Below are 20,189 nucleotides of genomic sequence, written 5' to 3'. Positions count from 1 at the left end.
GCCGTCAAAATGGTCAAGACCTCCGTCCTCAACGATGCGCTTAACGCCATCAACAACGCCGAGAAGGCTGGCAAGCGCCAGGTGCTCATCCGCCCGAGCTCCAAGGTCATCATCAAGTTCTTGACCGTCATGCAGCGTCACGGTACGTTTGACCTTTCTTATCTTTCCTCGGGTTGATAACTAGGCAATGGTTTTGACTGCTCCACAACTTTTGCCCTTTAAGTGCCCGACAGATTAGAGTGCGCGAAGAACTTACACGTCTTCGGATCTGTCCATGATGTTTGATGTTTATTTCTTCGCAACATGCTGACAATAAACCCAGGCTACATTGGCGAGTTCGAGGAGGTTGACGACCACCGCAACGGAAAGATCGTCATTCAGCTGAACGGCCGCGTAAGTGCACTTGAGCACTGAAGTCGTGACACCATGATTAACGGGCTGCAGATCAACAAGACTGGTGTCATCTCTCCCCGCTACAACGTCCAGCTCCGCGACCTCGAGAAGTGGGTTGTCAAGCTGCTGCCGTCGCGTCAGTTCGGTTACATTGTCCTCACCACCTCGGCCGGTATCATGGATCATGAGGAGGCCAGGAGGAAGCACGTCGCTGGCAAGATCATTGGTTTCTTCTACTAGGCTGCGCCGGTTAGGTTGATACGATAATGGATCTTGACTAGCTACGAATACCAAAAATAAAAGGAAGGTTGACGATCACCCTGTCCCGAGTCGATTCCTCCACCGCGGGCCCATTCCAGGGCAATTCTCTCTGTGATAGTAACAGACGGATGGCAGCATCATAAGCAATCCTCTTGATCCACCGTATGACAACAGTGTACTATGGTGGACAGAGTCCTGTGAAGTCGGATATAAATCAGGAGCACCGATTCAGTCCGCGGACCCTGAGCTGATGCGTGGGGTGATTGGGCTTGTTCAACGTCCGCATTTGGACTAGTGTCACTGTGACGTATTGGCGGGGCAGGTCCGCAGCATCACCAGATTCCAGTTGGCACTCGAACCTTCGCTGCCTCGCCCGAAGGCTGCTGAGGCACCCAGCTCCTCCTCGTTATTTCCCTCACTGTTTGCCAGAGCATATAAATCCCTCGAGGCAACCTCTAACCCCCCTTCCAGCGAATATTGAAACACCACACACGTCACATACGTTCGAAGCACCATGACTTCGTTCGATTCATTCACGGACAAGGCTGCTGCGGCTCTCGCAGAGAGCTTCGAGCTGGCCAAGAGCTATGCACATACACAGGTTACACCCATTCACCTCGCCGTCGCCCTCATAGATCCCCAGCCGGACAAGGCCTTCCCCGATGCACAACAATCCGCACCCGCATTCAGACAAGTCGTTGACCGAGCGAACGGCGACCCCCAGCAATTCGAGCGGTCCCTCAAGAAGGCCTTGGTCCGGCAACCTAGCCAGGATCCTCCACCAGACCGGACAGCACCCTCGCCTGCCCTGGCCAAAGTCCTCAGACAAGCAGAGGAGCTTTGCAGGACACAGAAAGACTCCTACATTTCCATCTTCCACTTGATCCAATCCCTTGTGCAAGACCCTTCCGTCCAGAAGTGCCTTGCAGAGTCCAACGTCCCGAACCCCAAGGTCATTGATCAGGCAGTCCAGGCGATACAAGGCACAAAGCGGGTGGACTCGAAGACGGCAGATGCCGAATCAGACAACGAAAACCTCAAGAAGTTCACAATAGATATGACGGCAATGGCACGCGATGGGAAAATCGATCCTGTCATTGGCCGTGAGGAGGAAATCCGGCGTGTCATCCGGATTCTCTCGCGACGGACCAAGAATAACCCCGTCCTCATTGGAGAACCTGGTGTCGGCAAAACCACCGTCGTCGAAGGCCTTGCACGCCGCATCGTCGATGCCGATGTCCCTGCCAACCTTGCTGCATGCAAGCTCCTGTCACTCGATGTGGGCGCACTGGTCGCAGGCAGCAAGTACAGAGGAGAGTTCGAAGAGCGTATGAAGGGAGTCTTGAAGGAGATTGAGGAATCCAAGGAGATGATAGTACTCTTCGTGGACGAAATCCATCTTCTCATGGGAGCTGGTTCTTCAGGAGAAGGTGGTATGGATGCCGCCAACCTCCTGAAGCCGATGCTTGCCCGTGGTCAACTCCACTGCATTGGCGCCACCACGCTCGGAGAGTACAGGAAGTACATCGAGAAGGATCAAGCGTTCGAACGACGTTTCCAGCAAGTCCTGGTCAAGGAACCAACCGTCGCGGAGACCATCTCGATTCTCCGCGGTTTGAAGGAGCGCTACGAGACTCACCATGGTGTCACCATTCTCGACGGTGCCATCGTTACCGCCGCTACTCTTGCGGCTCGCTACTTGACTCAGCGTCGTCTTCCTGATTCCGCTGTGGATTTGATCGATGAGGCAGCAGCAGCTGTCCGCGTTGCTCGCGACTCACAGCCTGAGGAGCTCGATAACATGGAACGCCGTCTACGCCAAATCGAGATTGAAATCCATGCCTTGGAAAGAGAGAAGGACGAGGCCTCGCGTCAACGCTTGAAGGAGGCCAAAGCTGAAGCCGCCAATCTCCAGGAGGAACTGAAGCCGCTGCGCGAGGCTTACGAGCGTGAGAAGGAGCGTGGCAAGGAGATCCAAGAACAGAAGGTCAAGCTTGAGAACCTCAAGAACAAGCTTGCCGAAGCTGAGCGTATTCGCGACCTAGCGACCGCTTCTGATCTCAAGTACTATGCTATCCCTGATGTCGAGCAGCACATCCGCCATCTCGAGGCCGAGAAGGCAAAGAGCGATCGAGAGATGGAGGCGCGTCAAGGTGGTGGAACTGGTCAAGGTCTCCTCTCCGACGTTGTTGGACCTGACCAGATTAACGAGATCGTTGCACGCTGGACCGGCATTCCAGTCACACGTCTCAGGACGACCGAAAAGGAGAAGCTTCTTCACATGGAGCGTCATCTGGCAGAAGTCGTCGTCGGACAGCGGGAGGCAGTCGTTTCCGTGTCAAATGCCATTCGACTTCAGCGGTCTGGTCTGGCGAACCCGAACCAACCGCCCAGCTTCCTCTTCTGCGGTCCCTCTGGTACAGGTAAAACACTGCTGACAAAGGCGCTTGCGGAGTTCCTCTTCGATGATCCAAAGGCGATGATACGGTTCGATATGTCAGAATACCAGGAGCGGCACTCGCTGAGCAGGATGATTGGCGCTCCACCGGGTTATGTCGGTCACGACGCTGGAGGTCAGCTCACGGAGGCACTCCGTCGTCGCCCGTTCTCTATCTTGCTCTTCGACGAGGTAGAGAAGGCCGCCAAGGAAGTCCTTACTGTGCTCCTGCAACTCATGGACGACGGACGTATCACCGATGGACAAGGTCGCATTGTCGACGCAAAGAACTGCATTGTCGTCATGACCTCCAACCTTGGCGCTGAATACCTTTCGCGTCCCAACGCAAACGCACCGGACGGCAAGATCGACCCCACTACCAGGGAGATGGTCATGGGAGCTCTGCGCGGATACTTCCTCCCCGAGTTCCTCAACCGTATCTCCTCCATTGTTATCTTCAACCGTCTCACCAAGAAGGAGATTCGCAAGATCGTCGACGTCCGCATGGCCGAGATCCAGAAACGTCTCGAAGCCAATGGTCGCAACATCAAGATCGAGCTTACGCCAGAAGTGCGCGACTACCTTGGCAGTGCAGGTTACTCGCCCGCCTACGGTGCTCGGCCTCTTGCTCGTCTCATTGAGAAAGAGGTGCTCAACCGTATGGCGGTTATGATCTTGCGCGGCACCATCAAGGATGGCGAGGTCGCGAGGGTGATTCTCGAGGATGGACACATCCAAGTGTTGCCGAATCACACGGATACAGACGCGGATTCCGAGATGTATGACGATGAGGATGCCATGGCGGAGTTCGATGAAGAGGTTGATGGTGGGATGGACTTGTATGACTAAGTTCAAGCGTAGAGATCCATGAGCGATGAGTTATTAACGGAGAAGATTTAGTGATTGAGCGATGAGCGATGATCTGCCATCGAAACGGCGTTTTAGAGGGATGAACGAGACAACGATTTTCTCTTCAGGGACGATTCGCCTTTGATAAGCGGCATCTCTTTTTCTGAGCGATGGGCGGTTTTTATGCGGTCTAAAGAAGGTTATGAACATGGCGTTCGGATATGGCGTTCTCTCTGGCGGCAACTGACTAGGTCGTCCTTTTGCATGGTATGGGACTTGATCGAGTTAAAACTCTGTAGTATATAGAGTTAATGAGATGATATGAGCTTTAAACTTGGCTGGCTTTATTGCATTCGTGACTGTGATGATGGTGGGGATTTGCACTCATCATATAAGGAACCAAGAGGTATATCGAGGGTTAGAGGGATGTGGCCCGGCTGAATGTGAGATGGATTTGGAATCTTCTGGGTTGGATGAATCAAGGTCGGCGTACGCTGACTCGATACCTGTATTGCATGGTGAATCTATCGCCGCCAATCCAGAAAGCTCATGCCGCCTGTATGCATATTTGGCAATGCTCTTGTTGCGTGAAAACGGAACCGAAGACGGGGAGCACGCTACAAGAACAAGAGCCAGATAGTAGTTGAGAGTATAATATGTAGAGATAGGCATGGACGATTTCTAACTAGCGCGCCGCGTAGTATATGGTATATGCTCATTTGATTTCATTTCAATTCCAATCCAATCCAAGCGATGCCTCCAGGTGATCTCAATGTCGTTAGTTCCACACAGTGGTATAGTCTCTTTCCACACACTCTATCTATTCGTCAATTCGCAACCCCCTCCTTACATATTCGGTAGGATCCGCTTAAGCAACGGGACAAACTCCGTCTGCAGCAGAGCAATCCCGTTGGCTTTGTCTCATCTATCGGACGGACGTGGCTGGCTTGCTAGCAGTTTATGCCTGCTGCTGCTGCTGCTGCTGCTGATCGCCCTCGGCGGCAGCTTGCTGCTCCTCGTTTTTCTGTTGTTCCTGCTCAGCGTTTTGCTGCTCCTCCTCGTTCTGCTTCTGCTCCTGATCAGCATTCTGCTGTTCTTGCTCAGCATTCTGCTGCTCCTGTTCAGCGTTCTGCTCCTGCTCCTGCTGCTGCTTCAGCTGCTCATCAAGCGCCTTCTTCTCCTCGGCCGAAATCTGCCCATTCAACCCATTATCCTGCCCATTAAACTCAACCTTATTCAAGTCGTCCAACTCCGCCTGCCAAATCGCGCCCAACGTCGCCGCGGGATCCTCGACCACGGAGCTCCATGTGGGCCTGGCACCGAAGAGCTGGATATCTGCCGTCGCCGTGGGAAAAGCAGCGATGCCATTGTTGTTAAAGTCAAAACCCTGGTTGAATTTCCCGTTATTGAAACCTTTGGCGGGGATGTTGAAGACGTTGTTGTTCAAGTCGAAGGCGTTGAGGTCGCCGTTGAAGCCGGCAATGTTTGCGAATTTGCCGCCGGCGAAGAAGTCCTGCGCGATGAGCGTTTCCTGGGCGAACACTAGCATGAAGCGTCATTAGCAAAACATATCCAGGTAGTTATCGGATTTGTAAAGGGGACAAGACTCACCCATCACCGTCTGCGTGGCCGGGAACCCCCTATTCGCCACGACGACGCTCTGCGCAAACACATTCTGATCGACGCGCTGCCCGAAGCCATTGTCGACCGAGACCTGGATCTCCTGCACCACGAGCATGACGGTGCTGACCTGGGGGAACTGGCGCTTGAAGTTGGCCTTGCGGAACAGGTTGTTGAAGCCGCTGTTGAAGCCAAAGTTCTGCTGGTTGAGCACGAGCACCTGGCGCGCCTGCTGCACCACCTGCTGCTGGAAGCCGTTGTTGACGAGCTGCAGGTTGTTCTCCTGGATCTGCAGGACCTGGTTCTGGTTGTTGAAGGTGTTGAAGCCGTCGATGAAGTTGAAGGCTTGCCCGTTGTTGCCCAGGAGCACGTTGCGCGGGGTCATGGCCTTTTCCGGGGCAGGGCGCGAGATGGGCTTTGCGGCTGGGAAGGGGTTAGAATGGATGCACTGCGAGGGTCCGAGGGGTTCTGAATGCTTACCGGCGAATCCAGTCGCTAGAGCCAGCGCGGCGTACGTCTTGAAAAACATGGTGATGGATGTGGTTGAGTTCGATGAAGGAGGGAAACCCAGTTAATACAAGGTAGAGATTAGAAAAAAGTTAAGAGAGTATTACTAGACGTCCCAGACGCGGTCAAATAATGGCAGACTATCAAAGCCGCGAAAGAATGTAAATAATAGAATTAACTGGGGGTTACAAGAAAGAAGGACTGAGGGAAAGGAGTGAGTGCGAGTGAGAGAGAAGAAACACCAACCGACGACACCACCACCAGCTTTTATTTCCCACCCACCACCACGCAGGAGTGGGTTTGCTTGCTTGTTCCAGGCTTCAGGAGTCTTCAATTCTGGCGCCAGAAATCCTCCGGTTACACTGCTACCCGTCCGGCCAAGGCGTTGCGATGAACAGCTAAAACTGCTGCCAAGAATTCTTGACTATCCGGAGCTCAACTCAGCGGCCTCGACATTGGACAGAGAAGGGATGGTGGTGGCGGAGAGATGCATTCCGATCTCATGCCAAGATGAGTTGCCGGCTTAAGGTAGCGTGGATCACGGCTGAGGTACAGATCCCATACTGGTAATTTTCATGGTTCGGTAGTGACGAGAACCCCCCAGGGGTGCCACGAGTCACGCATTTGTCATTATGCGGTGGTCTTCAACATAGCCTTCATGTCGTCGTGATGGTCGCCATGGTGTTGAGGGGAAGCGAGACGTTCATGAAACCCTGCAAGTCTGGTCCCTGCGCACCTGCGACCCACCATGAGACCCATCCCACCTTTAATCACCCTTAACCGTACATAAGACCAAGCGATATAGTCGATATCGTCATGCAATGACTTTCGGATCTTCGTGTTCCCTCTGCAACGGCTATTTCCATTGGCATTATTGTCCGGTCAACCAGATGGCGAGCGTTTTTCGGTCACATCGGAGCTGCATTATTTCGTTGGGGCATCGGACACATCCTGTGAAATCCAGAATGTACCGTGAATTTTGAGTCCAACAACCTCTTGGAAATGCAGGGCCAACAAGGGAGAAAGACATCGGACTGGTGCGCCAACGTGTGGTTTCGTCGGCTTTGAGAGAATCCTCTCACTGCTGTGAATTACTATGCCATGGCGTAAACAAATGACCGTTTCCCACTGTGCTTGCATAGAACATGATGTAGAAATACTGAGTGGACAAGATTGGGTATGGGTTAAACACAAACCTACTCTATTCCTCACTATACTGATTGAACACTCCGTCCGTAACGCCTGAAATGCCATGCCGATGAGGTAACCACTTGACCAGTTGGTCAACGATATGCCACCGAAGATAAAGCCCGTGAGGGACGGTGCTGCTACGGGGTCGTCGCGGGTTACGAATAACTACTCTTCATCGGTGTCCGTGTCCGTATCTGTCTCGCTGTCGGACTCCACGTCGCCCTCCGTATCGCTTCCGTCACTCGACTCGTCCTCAGACCGCCGCTTCTTGGTCTTGGTGCTGGCGCCGCCAGCCTTGAGGCTTCGCATCTGGCCGGCGATGGTATCTGTAAAACATGAGCGTTGGTGTGGTGTACCAGATGTAGTCAATGCGACTCACCCTCTTCAGGCTCGCTGATCTCCCCCTCCTCCTCGACCTCCTCCGCTTTGCTCGCGTCTTCAACAACGAGCGTCACTTCCATCTTGGTGTCCATTCCAACGTAGCTGTCACAGATCATGTGCATGACGAAAGTGTAGCTGCCGGGTTGCGGTGGTGCTCCAAATTGCATCTTCAAAGTCTGCACGTTGAACGTGTATTTGCCGCTCTCGTCGAGGATCGGCTTGTCAAAGGTCTGGAAGGTGAATGGCGGCACGGCAATCTTGCCCTGTTTGCTGTCCGCCAGGAACACATGCCATCTGGGGGCGTGGTCGCGCGGAAAGTAGGGAGCGTGCGTCAGCGGTGGTTGGATAGGTTTCTCGCCTGACTTATCGTCCTTGCGTCCGGTGATGGCAGCCACGTCGCCTTCGTCAGGGTCAATGTCCTCCAGATCAGAAGGTTTAACCTCGGGCACCTTTGTGGATCCAGGAGGGATGAAGCGGCACTTGATAACAAACTGAACCAAGCTGCTTGGAGTGACAAAGCGCTCTCCAACAACCTTGAAGAACGCCTTCTCAACATGTAGGAAGGGGAGCTGAGTTGCCACGGCCATAGCTTTTCTATACTGTGCGTCGGAAAGAAGACCAGACGCGACAACGCGACGTTTCCTGACATCAGCGGGGAGACGCATGAACTCCTGGATGGTCAAGTGTGTCTTTGCACGTTCGGCTTCGGCGGCGGAGGCCACCGCTGGAGTGAAGTACGGTAGTTGCTCCAGCGGAGATGCGCCGGGTCTCAACGCCTGGATCAGGTTCTGTGATGTGTGATAAGCCGAGATGACTGGCTTGGTGTTGCCGTAAGCGAGCGCGATTGATGTGTATGCCTCGTTCAACTGAAGTGCAATGGGTGCGACTTCGAATTTCTCGTCGTTTAGAGCCTCGTCGTCCAGTTCAATGCGCCCCAGGTAAGCCCACAGGAGTGTCAAGACCTTCCGCTGGCGACTGTCATCTAGATTCTCAAGCTTCTGGCGATCTTTCTTTGTCAAGACGGACGATATCGGGGACCTTGCGGAGTCCGAGAGAACCTTCTGCTCGAGTTTGGAAAGGCCGTGGTCTGCTTTGTTTCCGTTGAGTACCTCGTTGAACTCTTCGCCAGTGCTCAGGGCGCCAACCACGCCCGTCTCGCCTTGGTCGTTGTCATATTCCCGGAAGAGTTTCCCAGCGCTCGCCACCAGAATCTTCTCCTTCGTCATCCGTTGGATTCCATACCACCACTTGCCTACAGTATAAGGCAAGATGACGCCAAGCGCGAGCGCATACATGAGCAGAACATATTTGCCATGGCCTTCAGTGATTATCCACTTGGGTAGAGCGATTCCAATGCTGAAGCTCTGCTTGCCATCTGGGTGGCCATATTGTAGGTAGTTGTTGCGGACTTCCTCGTCGGTGAGAGCCTTGAACGCCTTCACCACGTTGACCCATTCGTCGTTGATGACAGCGCTGGTGATATTATTCGCTGGGTCCTCTTGCCGCTTATCTGGATGGTTCGTGAGGGAAAGCTTGCGGTAACGACTCTTGATCTGCTTCTCTGTTGCGGACTAGAGCAGATCAGCACAAGTACCGACCATGAAACAGAAGAGACGAACGTACTCTAGATACTCCCAGAACCTCATACGGATCCCAGATCTTCGGGATTGTCCGTGTCGTGACGATTGTGAGGTAGACCATCCACGCCATGATGGCCCAACCCGCCACACTGACTACGAATCTCTTCAACCTCCGCTCGCGCCGCTTCTGCTTCTTACGCTGTCCTTCGATGAGGTCGTCATGTTCTGGGGTGAAGTCGGACTCTATTCTCGCCGCAGTACTCTCCAGTTCTACAGATGGTCAGTAACTCTCGCGAGAAGGAGAGCGGGGGCATACTTACTTTTGCTAGGCTTTAACAGGGAGTAGGTCACTGGTATGGTTACCAGACTGGTGATTGTGAGGATGAAGTAAGGGAAGAATTGACCCTAGAGAGTTCAGTGCCATCGTTGCCGTAGACAGTCTTCAACCTACCTGTTCGTCATAATCGTAGTCCGTGCCGGACATGTTGAAAGCCGGGCTCACTACACAGAGGAACCAGAAATACGCGCAAAGCGAAAAGGAATGTTGGAGGCACGGCAATCCTATTCAACGCTGGGGCACATGAAGTAGTAAGGCGGAACTGTGGCCTTATTCTAAAATGCTGGCATTGGAATGCGGGAAGCCGCTGAGCTGGTTAGGATGGCGACTGGGATGCTCTCGCTTGTCGAGGACACATTTCGGCTTGGCAGAGTGTCGCGTATCACGTGTTGCCGCGCTTCCTGGGTATCCTCTCACCAACCCATATATCTGTCGTGTCAACATGATATTCTGTGTTCAAAACCGATATAGATTGGTCGTGAGTATTCGCTATGACGGCGATTTACCACAATTTGGTCAATCGAACTCTGTATGTAAAACTACATTCACTTCTACATGTATACCAGCAAGCCTTTGAGTGGGTAGTCTGACAGCGAGGGTGCAGAACAGTATGCGAAACCAATGCCCAAAAATCAATCACAAGCCTCTTAATCGCTCAAAATGTGAAACCAGCCATGCATGTACTTATGATCCCAACCAGGAGGTGCCCACATCTTGCAGAGAAAAGCAGCGGCCGTGAATACGATCAGCATCTGCTTCCCCATTCACCGTAATCAACAAAATAGGTCAATGACTGGACCGGCCAGTCAATCGTCGCAACAGTACCGAATCGCAGGGGGCGCATGTCCAATTTACTGCAGTTGTATCGAGGATGCTGCCGATGGGGTGTGCTGAACTCCCGCTTTTCCACCTACGCTGGGACGGCAAATTCCATAGCTGGTGTCCCATTCTTCTGTCCAGGACTCGGTACCACATCCAAAGGAGCTGCGTGGAGCGCTGGTTTCTTCGCCCCTTTGCCCAGTGTGCCGTTCTTGCGTTTCGCAAGACACTCCTTCACCCAATCGGCAACCTCTTTGTCGACCACCTTTTCCGTGCCTGGGGAGGCGGGTGAATCTAACTGCCCTGCGGAGTTGGCTTCCGCCTCGGCTTCGGCTTCCTCATCCTCCTCGCTGATGGTCTCAGGCTTGACGAGGGGTGCAAACCATGCATGCTGCAACAGCATCGCGTAGGTCGGTCGAAGTTTGGGTATCTTGTTCAGGCAACCCCTCACAAAGTTGCGCGCTGCTTCTGAAAAGCCTTCTTCGGGTAGATCTGGCGGTTCTCCATCTACGATTGCCTGAATACTGATGTCAGATTCGTCTCACGGAACCAGGGGCCTATCTTACGCTAAGCTGGCTGAAAATGTTGTCGTAGGTTTCAGGGGGGTACGGGTACCGCCCCAAAGCGCATTCGATCATGGTCAAGCCTAAGCTCCAGATATCACTTTGCACACTGTAGGTACCGCCTCCGGGATTCGCACCGGCTTGGGCAATTCCGCCCGAAGAGATTCTCTCTGGGGCCATGTAGCTTTGGCATCCAATGTTCGTCTTGGCGATGCTTGCAACCAGGTTTCCACTAACACCGAAGTCGCAAATCTTGATCTCGCCTCTCGTGTTGATGAGGATATTGGTTGGCTTCACATCTCGGTGTATAATGTTGTGCTCGTCCTTTAACGTCTTCAGTCCCTTGACTGTGGAGAAGGCAATCTTGCGCAGAACGTTCTCCGGGACACCGTCACCGTACAGCTTGTCTATGGAGCCTCCATCCATGTACTCCATGCATATGTATACAGCCCCCTCTTGGAAGAAGGCGCCGTAGAAATCCACAATATTGGGGGATATGCAACGGTGGAGGACGTCCAACTCCATGATGATGGAAGCAAACTTGGCGTCTTCCAGTTCCAGGCGCATCTCCTTCATGGCCATGATGACACCGGTCCCGCCCGATGGCTTCGCGGTAGCTGGCGAGGAGTCGCTGCTGTCGCTACCTGAGCCTGGCGGAGCTTTATTGCCAGCTAGACCCTGGCCCGGCCGTCTCATCCGCGGTCTGCTATGCCGAACCTTGTAGACAGTACCGTAGTTGCCCTTTCCGAGCTCGTCGAGAGTGTCCACCTCGTCCAGGGAGATGTTGAAAGTAGTGCCGCTGGCGAATTGTACGCCTTCCGAGTTCAGCACCGCCTTGCCCTTGAATGTTAAACTCCCAGTTTCCTTATCCAGGAAGTCGGCGTATCGGTCCATCATACTCTCTTGTCTCCGTACCCCCTCCTCTTGCGGGTTCCTGTCACCATTGATCTGGGACAGCTTCAAGCCTGGACCTTTCCTCTTAGGCGCTGGGGAGCCACCCGCTGGGCCGGCGCCGGGAAGCCCACCTGGCAGTTTGAGACCTCTTTTCTCTGCTAGCGAAGGCTTATTCGCCCCTCCAGACGCGAGGTTGGGTATTGCTGGTGCAGACTGAAAGTTGTGCAGGCTCGGTTTCACGCCAACGGGCATCCGAAAATTTGCTGGAATGCCGCCCGGGAGCGGAGGGGACGCCATTCCCGCTTGTCCGGGAGTAGGATTCGCAGGCCCACTTGCAGAAGGTGACCGTCCTGTCGTTGCGGCTGGGGGAGCGCCCTGTCGACCCAAATGTACAGCCTGGATTCTGGCTAAGATATCTTGTGATACGTTGAGGCCGCTACCTCGACTGGATATGGTAGGGACGTTGGCACGAGGATTTCGAGCGGCATTGATGTTTCCCAAGGGTGTAGAGGAAGCCGTCATACCTGCGGCGGTGGCACCTGATGTTGACTGTGTGCGGATGGTGGGCCGTGGAGGCTCGGATGAGGGCGAGGGAGCGGGGGAGGCATCGAAGCTATCTAGAGAATCGGCGGGCGAAGGATAGTCAAAGGAATCGGCACCCTGCTCGTTTCCGGGAGTAGAGCTCATGGCTGCAGAGGGGGTGAGGTAACGATTGAGATGAGCAGCTGGCGGAGAGCCGGGGGAGGAGGCCGGAGGGCGCGCGGAAAGGAATGTCGAAGGACAGGATGGGGAGAGAGTGTATATGGCAGCAGCAACAGCTGGCCAGGTGGGTAGAGATGGTGGGCGCACAGGATAGCAGACGGCGGTGGTGGTGTTGAAGAGATGGTGGCGGTGCGCGCCGATTGATCTACACCAAGTATGGCGGGGGGAGCGAGTGACGTTGGAGTGCAGCAGCGCGAAATCACGACAACGGCAACATAACTGGAGCTCAGCAGGACAGCCACAACAGCATGGACGCGCAATGCAGGAGTTGGCAATCTATAACGAGAAGGATTGTCGGTGCAGCACTGTCAGTTAACTGGACACACACGGCCGGGTTTTGTTGTGGATGGGTGTGGTGGGCGACTAGGGGGCATCTACCGGTACTGTGCATGGCGGCGAACCTGCTCGGTGCTTCTTTGCGGCCGATCTCCCAAGATTCCAAGGAAGAAGCGTTTTGAGATGATAAGTAGTATGCAGCAGTGCAGCATGACTGGGGGATAAATCGGACTGGCCAAGCACACAAAATAAATGGGAGCGCCAGTTGGAAAGCATGTCCAACGCCTTGTCCAACCTTTGGGACGCCATTGACTTGCTTGGAAGGCTGGGCAGGCCATGGACGACACGTCGCGAGTATGCCCGCACGGTAGGTAGGTAGTCTCCTCCGTACTGTACTGGGGAATCAGAAATGGTCTATTCACTCACGGTCAAATCAGCTACCTGCCCGTCTATCTAGCGGCGCAGTGTCCCCGCCTCTGTCGCCATCGCCGTGGCTCGCCGCGTGCTCCAACCTCACTTCCTCATTGCTCTCCATGGCCATCTCCTTTTTCTCTCCGCCTCAATTCACCCTCCCATCCACATCCTCGCATCTCTCCACGGCACGTCCAAATCCACACAGGCCATGGCCATGTTGGCAATCATTGTTGTACCCGCCTCCGCGGCGCTCTGAGGTCGAAGCAAGGTTCAACTACTCCATACCTGTGCCCGGAGTCGTCCTCGTCTCCACCTGTCGCCGGTGACGTCGTATTGGTCCCTGCACACGCCAAGACCGACGCCAACAGCTCGACGCCTTCGCCTTCACAATCCACCGCGCCTCCGCGACATTCAAAGGCTTCATCCATCCTCGACCTTCGCCCGGGCGGCCGTGAGCCACGCCGCTGAACCTCGCCTGCGTTCAGCATGCCCTCTCTCTTCGCAGGCGTGCAGTCGCTGCGGCTGAGGAACCTCGCTGCGAGCCCGTCCCCCGAGCTCATGTCCATGGCCATTGACCCTTCTCCTCCCCATCATGGCTTCCTCAACGTCTTCAAGAAGAAGATTCCGCCTCACAGCTCACATCCCAACTTCGCCAATCTTACCTTGCTGGTCTTTGAGGCCGTCCTCGAGGTCGTCTGTGTCAGCTTGCCAGGCTACATTATTGCGCGAATGGGCATGTTCGACGCCGAAAACCAAAAGTTCCTGGCCAACCTGAATACACAGCTCTTCACTCCTTGTCTGAGTACGCTCAATTCACATCCAGCAGCCTCCAATTGCTGACCCCCTACAGTCTTCACAAAGCTGGCTTCTCAGCTCTCCGCCAACAAGCTGGCAGAGCTCGGCGTCATCCCCTTCATATTCGTAGTCCAAATGCTCGTGTCCTTCCTCACCGCTATATTGGTATCCAAGATATGCGGCTTCAGAAAGCGCGCCAAGAACTTTGTTGTGGCCATGGCTGTATGTGCAACCTGAGCGGACTTCGGAGGTCCGCCTAGCTGACGGATGTAGGTCTTCGGAAACTCAAACTCTCTCCCCATCTCTCTCGTTATCTCCCTCTCCCAGACGCTCTCCGGCCTCCATTGGGACAGGATCCCCGGCGACAACGATAACGAAGTTGCGGCGCGCGGCATTCTATATCTTCTCATCTTCCAGCAATTGGGGCAGCTCGTGCGCTGGACGTGGGGATTCAACGTGCTGCTAGCGCCCGCCAGTGCGTACAAGGACGAGGACCTAGGCGTGAATGGTGCGCTCGAGAGCGGCGAGTACGCCGAAGAAGAGGCAGAACACCTGCTCCATGATGACTCTCACTCCGACTATGAATCTGGGAGTATCACGCCCGAGTTTCGCCGAACCTACGCCCAGTCCGCATCTTCCGAGTCCGGTAGTTCTTCCAGCGACCCGGACATTGTTGCGCAGCGAGACCAAGTGCTAGCCAATACGGACTTCATCACCCCAACAAATGGGAACGTAGTCGTCAAGGGACCCGCCCATCTGCGAAGTCACTCGATTGGCCAGCACGATGTTGCGAACGGCTTTGTCATGCCACTCAAAAGAGATAGCATACCTCGGGGTCCGAAAGGATGGTGGCCTCGCCTTCGCAGATCCATCCAGCGCTTTGCACAATCTACGGGCGCCAGGGTATCCAACATATCAAGCCGCACATTCGCGTCGCTCCCCATATGGTTACAGAAGGGGCTTGTCACGGTGCACAGGTACACATCGAACTTCTTGCAGGGACTGTGGGAGTTCATGAATCCGCCACTATGGGCCATGCTCGTTGCGATCATTGTCGCTTCGGTGCCCCAACTGCAGCATCTCTTTTTCGATCCAGGAACGTTTGTGAGCAATTCGGCAACGCGCGCCATAACACAGAGCGGACAGGTGGCGGTGCCGCTCATTCTCGTCGTGCTAGGGGCCAATTTGGCGCGTAACACATTGCCCAAAAGTGACGCCCAGCTGGCGGAAGATCCAAGGTTGGAGAGGAAGCTCGTCATCGCGTCGTTGATCAGCCGTATGCTCTTGCCAACGATCATCATGGCGCCCCTTCTCGCTCTGACGGCGAAGTACGTGCCCGTCAGTATTCTGGACGATCCGATTTTCATCATCGTCTGCTTCCTCCTCACAGGCGCACCGAGCGCGCTGCAGCTCGCACAAATCTGTCAGATCAACAACGTGTACATGGGGGCCATGGCCAAGTTGCTCTTCCAGAGCTACGTCGTCTGGATTCTTCCTTCGACGTTGGTGCTGGTCATGCTAGCACTCGAGACGGTGGAGTGGGCCATGGGCGGGCAGTGAAGCGCCTTGCTGCGGTCGCCATGATTGTATATATAAAATGTTGGGATGGATTCAGGGAAACAACCCATGGGCTGGCTATACCTGGCATACGGAGTAACTGCTGTTTATCTGGAGTGGCGTATGGTGTACGGATGCGATTGACTTTTAGTGCACGGGACATGCAAGAAATAGTGTCTTATCCCGTCTGGTTGCAAGGGTCACGTTGGAGTTCAATAAGGTATCGCGTTTGGGATATGTACCTTTGGGGATCGGCTGCGGTGAAGGCCTGCAGGCTAGGCACACGTTGTTGAACACGTTGGCCACGTTTTTGTCCTGGGATGAATGTTGGCAACATGGCATATTCTTATTGTATTAGGAGATGTAACATACCGCGTCTATCTTTCCCCGACCAGTCGTCCAGTCCTGGTGGTGACGTAGGTCGGCACGTGACTGATAAGCTGATAAGGAGGTCACCGCCAATTCGTACAAGGGCGACGCATGTTTTTGAAAAGCTGACCTCTTTCATACAATTGTCCACTTATCTAGCTTCCATTGCCTTCTCCACTTGCCATGTTTCTCATCCACTTTCTCAGGTGAGAGAGCATGAAATAACTTACAAGTACTGTATCACAGTATAAAAGCTGCCTCGGCGGAGCCGGCCCACCGCTTGTTGCGCATGTGAATCATCCGGCGGAAGAGAGCTCCGCTGCTAGCCCACAATAGTCCACACTCCTCCAAAACCCCCCGAACTCGCCAGCTCTCGCCCTCCTTCAGACGGGCTATTCTTGCAATCCGTCACCTTGCTCAGTTAGGAGGCACGCCGCGGTATATACACGGAGCCGAGAAACACCCCATACGAGTGCTTTCGATTAGCTTCCCACGTCCATCTATGGCGCCCACCAATGAGAGGGCGCGGAGCCCTGACAACACCAGGGGAACCGCATCCCCAGAATTTGCTCATCTCGATGCCCAAGCTGCAGGTCGCGTGGGATCCTGCAGTGCGGCTTCGGCGTCAAAGGGTACGTTTTGTTTTCGGCAATTTCAACCTTCGCTACTCGTCCTGTCTGTTGGAACGCTTTTCACAAACTTGCCACTATGCTTGGGTGGATAGTACTGCAATGTCTTCTTTCCCTCGATTTTCCGTCCGTGTGCTTTTTCAAAATCAGTCCTTTCGAGACACTTTGCCCTCCCCTTTGTGCCTCTTCCTTGATCACTGTATTGGCTCGAGGAAAGGAAAAAAAGTTCAAATGGCGAACAAACTCCTTGGACAAGCGGCTTATAGGACTCCACAGTGGCTTTCGTGGAGCATGACTATGCGCAACCACCGCCTCAGCCCAAACACAAGGAGAACGACCACACTCATTCCTTTGATTCTGAGAAAGCAGGAAAGAAGTTTCGTGCAAGCATCGGTGCCAAGCGACTGTCAGGTAGACCATCAATAGAACGACTTGCAAGTTCGGCCAAGTCAGTCCCCTTGAACCCCCTCACCAACTCGTCCATATCATCCATCATCTCCGAAGATGCAGAAGGGCCAGAAGCATCCCAGAAGCACCGAACTGCCTACGCCCGCCTGTCCCAGCAAGTTCACCAATGGATGGATCAGGAGCGAGCAAGGAGAGCAGCAAGGAAAGCGAAAAAGGCTGCCGCTAAACATGCCGCACAAGATGCCCATATGACTGCTCCCACCTTAACGGACCACAACGAGGCCCCCAGTACTGAACGCGCCAGACGCGATTCTGACCTGGAATCTGAAGGTTCCGCTGCATTGGAGGCACTCGCAAACATTCTTGCGCGGAGTGCGTCTCTCAGGTCGAACGAAGGCTTTCCAAGAAAGCCGCGGAGGCTGTCTCATAGCCATCATCGGCCTTCCGCTGTACTGAAAAGACAGTCAACCGTGACCTCTGATACCGACTACTTCGATGGCGCTGAAGAGTTGGTCCCAAGCTGCGATGCCGTACTAGACAACTCAAAGACAATGGCATACAGTGGCGGGAGCTCCAGCTCTGGCGAAGATCCCGCCACACCAGGTTCCAAGAGAAGAGAGGTCGACGCTTGGGCAACCTTCAAGTATGAAATTCTACGCATCACTCATACCCTGCAACTCAAAGGGTGGCGTCGCGTGCCCCTGGACCAAAGTAACGAGATCGAGGTCGCACGCCTCAGTGGCGCCCTCACCAATGCCGTATATGTAGTCTGTCCTCCCAAAATCTTGCCCAGCAAAAAGGAGGAGGCGCCATACCCGCCAACGCCAAAGAGGCCGCCTCCGTAAGTCCAAGCAGCTGCTTTTCGGCACCCGCATACTAACTACGACAGTAAACTCCTCCTCCGCGTCTACGGCCCCCAGGTCGAGCATCTCATCGACCGGGATGCCGAGCTACAAATCCTCCGTCGACTTGCAAGGAAGCGTATTGGACCAAGGCTGCTGGGAACGTTCGTCAACGGGCGCTTCGAGGAGTACTTCAACGCACAAACACTCAGGTTCGAGGACCTGCGCGTCCCCGAGACTTCGAAACAGATTGCTAAGCGCATGCGTGAGCTGCACGATGGTATTGAACTGCTCCGCTCGGAACGTGAAGGCGGACCCTTTGTCTGGCGCAACTGGGGTAAGTGGGTAGACCGGTGCGAGCAAATCGTCACTTGGCTGGATCAGCAGGTGAAGAACCACAAGGGCGATCCCAGCGATTACCGATCACCGGGGTCAAGACAGCGAGGTTTCGTGTGTGGCGTGGAGTGGCCGGTGTTTCGAAAGATGGTGGAGAAGTACAGGAAGTGGTTGGTGGACCGCTACGAAGGCCTGCAGAACATCAATGAGCGGCTAGTCTTTGCCCATAATGATGTAAGTCTCCTATCGCACGTGTCGAATAGCTACGGCTGACAAGTGGTGTACAGGCTCAGTATGGCAACATCCTCCGTCTCATGCCAAGTGGAGAGTCTCCATTACTCCTCCCGAAGAACGAACATAAGCAGCTCGTGGTCATTGACTTTGAGTATGCGAATGCGAACCTGCCCGGTCTCGAGTTTGCAAATCACTTTGTAAGTTGCGACTTCACACGAACAATGAGTCTCTTCGTGACATCTTAATACCTCGATGCTTACCAAATCCCAGACGGAATGGTGCTACAACTACCACGGCGACACCCCCCACGCCTGCAACACGCGCTACTACCCGACCCCCGAAGAACAATCCCGTTTCATCCGCGCCTACATCACGCACAACCCCTCGTACAAGGCCTCGGGGGCCTCGAACCCACCTACCCCTCAACTGAGGCCACTTCGGCACTCGGGTAGCAGCACCGCGCTCGCCGCAACCGCAGCCCCCTCGTCCATCTCAGCCTTCATGCTGGACTCCCGAGCTCCACCAGGAGAAAAGTACTCGTACCAAGAGGTGGAGGCGCAGGCAGAGCGGGAGACGAAAGAGGAGACGACGAGGTTGATGGCGGAGACGAGACTGTGGCGGTTGGCCAACTCGGCGCAGTGGACGGCGTGGGGAATCGTGCAGGCAAATATTCCCGGCTTGCCTGATTTCGACAAAGTCGATGGAGAGGAGAAGGAGATGGAAAATGGTGAAGGGAAGACGGATGATGGGGAGGAGAAGGGGGAGAAGAAGGAAGAAGGAGATGCAGCTTTGCCGGAACAGGAGCCTGAGGTCGAGGAATTCGATTATCTGGCTTATGCCCAGGATCGCGCCATGTTTGTTTGGGGCGACGCGATTCAGCTCGGTATCGTCGAGGCGGACGAGTTACCTGAGGAGGTGCGCGCGAGGGTTAAGCTTGTGGAGTATTAGAAGGGAATGGTGGAGAGCGAGTGGGATTTTGAAGTGGACACTTGAAAGTGGCAAGCCGGAGAGAGAGGGAATGGTGGGGTGTGGAAAGGAGAAGGGAGCATGATCTGGGCAAATGAACCATTCGTGTGCGCTGGCAACCTCCATATGCTCTCTGTCTCGAGCATGATATCAATTATGAGGGCTCCTCGGGCAGTACTCATATCAGGTAGGGCTGGTTTGGGATTTGTGCGGAGGTAACGTGCAATGTGTAGCGGAATACTATGGAAATGTCATGATACTTTTTCATTCGACGGATAGTGAATGGGTATGGGCGTTTCTACTCCGTAATCAACAGCACATTCTCATTGTTTGTCCTCTCTACATAAAAGGCCAGTCCACTGGCCTCACTTCCACAGCGGCATAATACATAATCCATCCTAAAGCATGGGAGAAAAAAAGAAATCGGGGTATCAAATCCCCTCCCATCAGATCCGCAGTCCGTCCGTCCCATGATCCATCCCTCCCGGTTGCCAAACGCTACAGTCTTCGTAGCTCAGAGATGTCGAATATCCAAAACCATACTTCCCAATTCGCCCCAAGCCAGTAAAACTGAAGGTCCTCAACCAAATGGAACGCCTGCTAGAAAGCCAAGAACCAACCCTCAAACGCCAACCCCCTTCTCTCCTTCTCTCCCACACATCCCTCACGAAATATCCATCTCCTCCCCAACTCCCTCACCCTCCACCTCCTCCATCCCCGTTTCCGCACCACTCCTCCTCTTACCTCCCCCAAACACCCCTTTCCCAAC

General features: G+C 54.3%; 5 protein-coding genes across 5 annotated transcripts; 2 read left to right on the top strand and 3 right to left on the bottom strand.

Moving 5' to 3' along the window:
• Positions 1-9: 9 nt before the first annotated feature.
• EI97DRAFT_459946 (heat shock protein-like protein) lies at positions 10-3,940 on the top strand (the record flags this gene model as incomplete). Its single annotated transcript, XM_033801060.1, has 4 exons — positions 10-142; positions 323-393; positions 445-619; positions 1,218-3,940. 4 exons carry the CDS (start codon positions 10-12, stop codon positions 3,938-3,940), a joined length of 3,102 nt encoding a protein of 1,033 aa, XP_033652205.1.
• Positions 3,941-4,898: 958 nt separating this feature from the next.
• EI97DRAFT_459945 (uncharacterized protein) lies at positions 4,899-6,089 on the bottom strand (the record flags this gene model as incomplete). Its single annotated transcript, XM_033801059.1, has 3 exons — positions 4,899-5,482; positions 5,552-5,983; positions 6,041-6,089. 3 exons carry the CDS (start codon positions 6,087-6,089, stop codon positions 4,899-4,901), a joined length of 1,065 nt encoding a protein of 354 aa, XP_033652204.1.
• A 1,334-nt stretch (positions 6,090-7,423) lies between these two features.
• On the bottom strand, positions 7,424-9,703 carry EI97DRAFT_459944 (uncharacterized protein; the record flags this gene model as incomplete). The annotated part of the gene is made up of 5 exons (XM_033801058.1): positions 7,424-7,584; positions 7,638-9,210; positions 9,263-9,489; positions 9,540-9,624; positions 9,671-9,703. The coding sequence occupies 5 exons, from the start codon at positions 9,701-9,703 to the stop codon at positions 7,424-7,426; spliced, it is 2,079 nt and encodes a 692-aa protein (XP_033652203.1).
• Positions 9,704-10,006: 303 nt separating this feature from the next.
• EI97DRAFT_434899 (kinase-like protein) lies at positions 10,007-12,894 on the bottom strand. The gene is made up of 2 exons (XM_033798738.1): positions 10,942-12,894; positions 10,007-10,892 (listed from the first exon to the last, which is right to left on the bottom strand). Exons 1-2 carry the CDS (start codon positions 12,517-12,519, stop codon positions 10,467-10,469), a joined length of 2,004 nt encoding a protein of 667 aa, XP_033652202.1. The 5' UTR covers positions 12,520-12,894; the 3' UTR covers positions 10,007-10,466.
• Positions 12,895-13,770: 876 nt separating this feature from the next.
• On the top strand, positions 13,771-19,402 carry EI97DRAFT_380794 (kinase-like protein; the record flags this gene model as incomplete). Its single annotated transcript, XM_033795777.1, has 8 exons — positions 13,771-14,080; positions 14,135-14,301; positions 14,353-15,581; positions 15,695-15,821; positions 16,925-17,883; positions 17,932-18,454; positions 18,508-18,651; positions 18,725-19,402. The coding sequence occupies 8 exons, from the start codon at positions 13,771-13,773 to the stop codon at positions 19,400-19,402; spliced, it is 4,137 nt and encodes a 1,378-aa protein (XP_033652201.1).
• Positions 19,403-20,189: the final 787 nt, after the last annotated feature.

Source organism: Westerdykella ornata (assembly GCF_010094085.1).
Source record: "Westerdykella ornata strain CBS 379.55 unplaced genomic scaffold EI97scaffold_18, whole genome shotgun sequence".
Classification (NCBI taxonomy): Eukaryota; Fungi; Ascomycota; class Dothideomycetes; order Pleosporales; family Sporormiaceae; genus Westerdykella; species Westerdykella ornata.
Note: the sequence above shows the minus strand (reverse complement) of the source record. Positions and strands in the feature narration are given on the sequence as shown.

Excerpts from the sequence above, each read along its gene's own strand:
- EI97DRAFT_434899 (XM_033798738.1), bottom strand. The coding sequence starts at position 12,519 with ATGAGCTCTACTCCCGGAAACGAGCAGGGTGCCGATTCCTTTGACTAT. Across the intron at positions 10,893-10,941 it reads ACATTTTCAGCCAGCTTAGC|GCAATCGTAGATGGAGAACC; the intron begins GTAAGATAGGCC and ends ATCAGTATTCAG.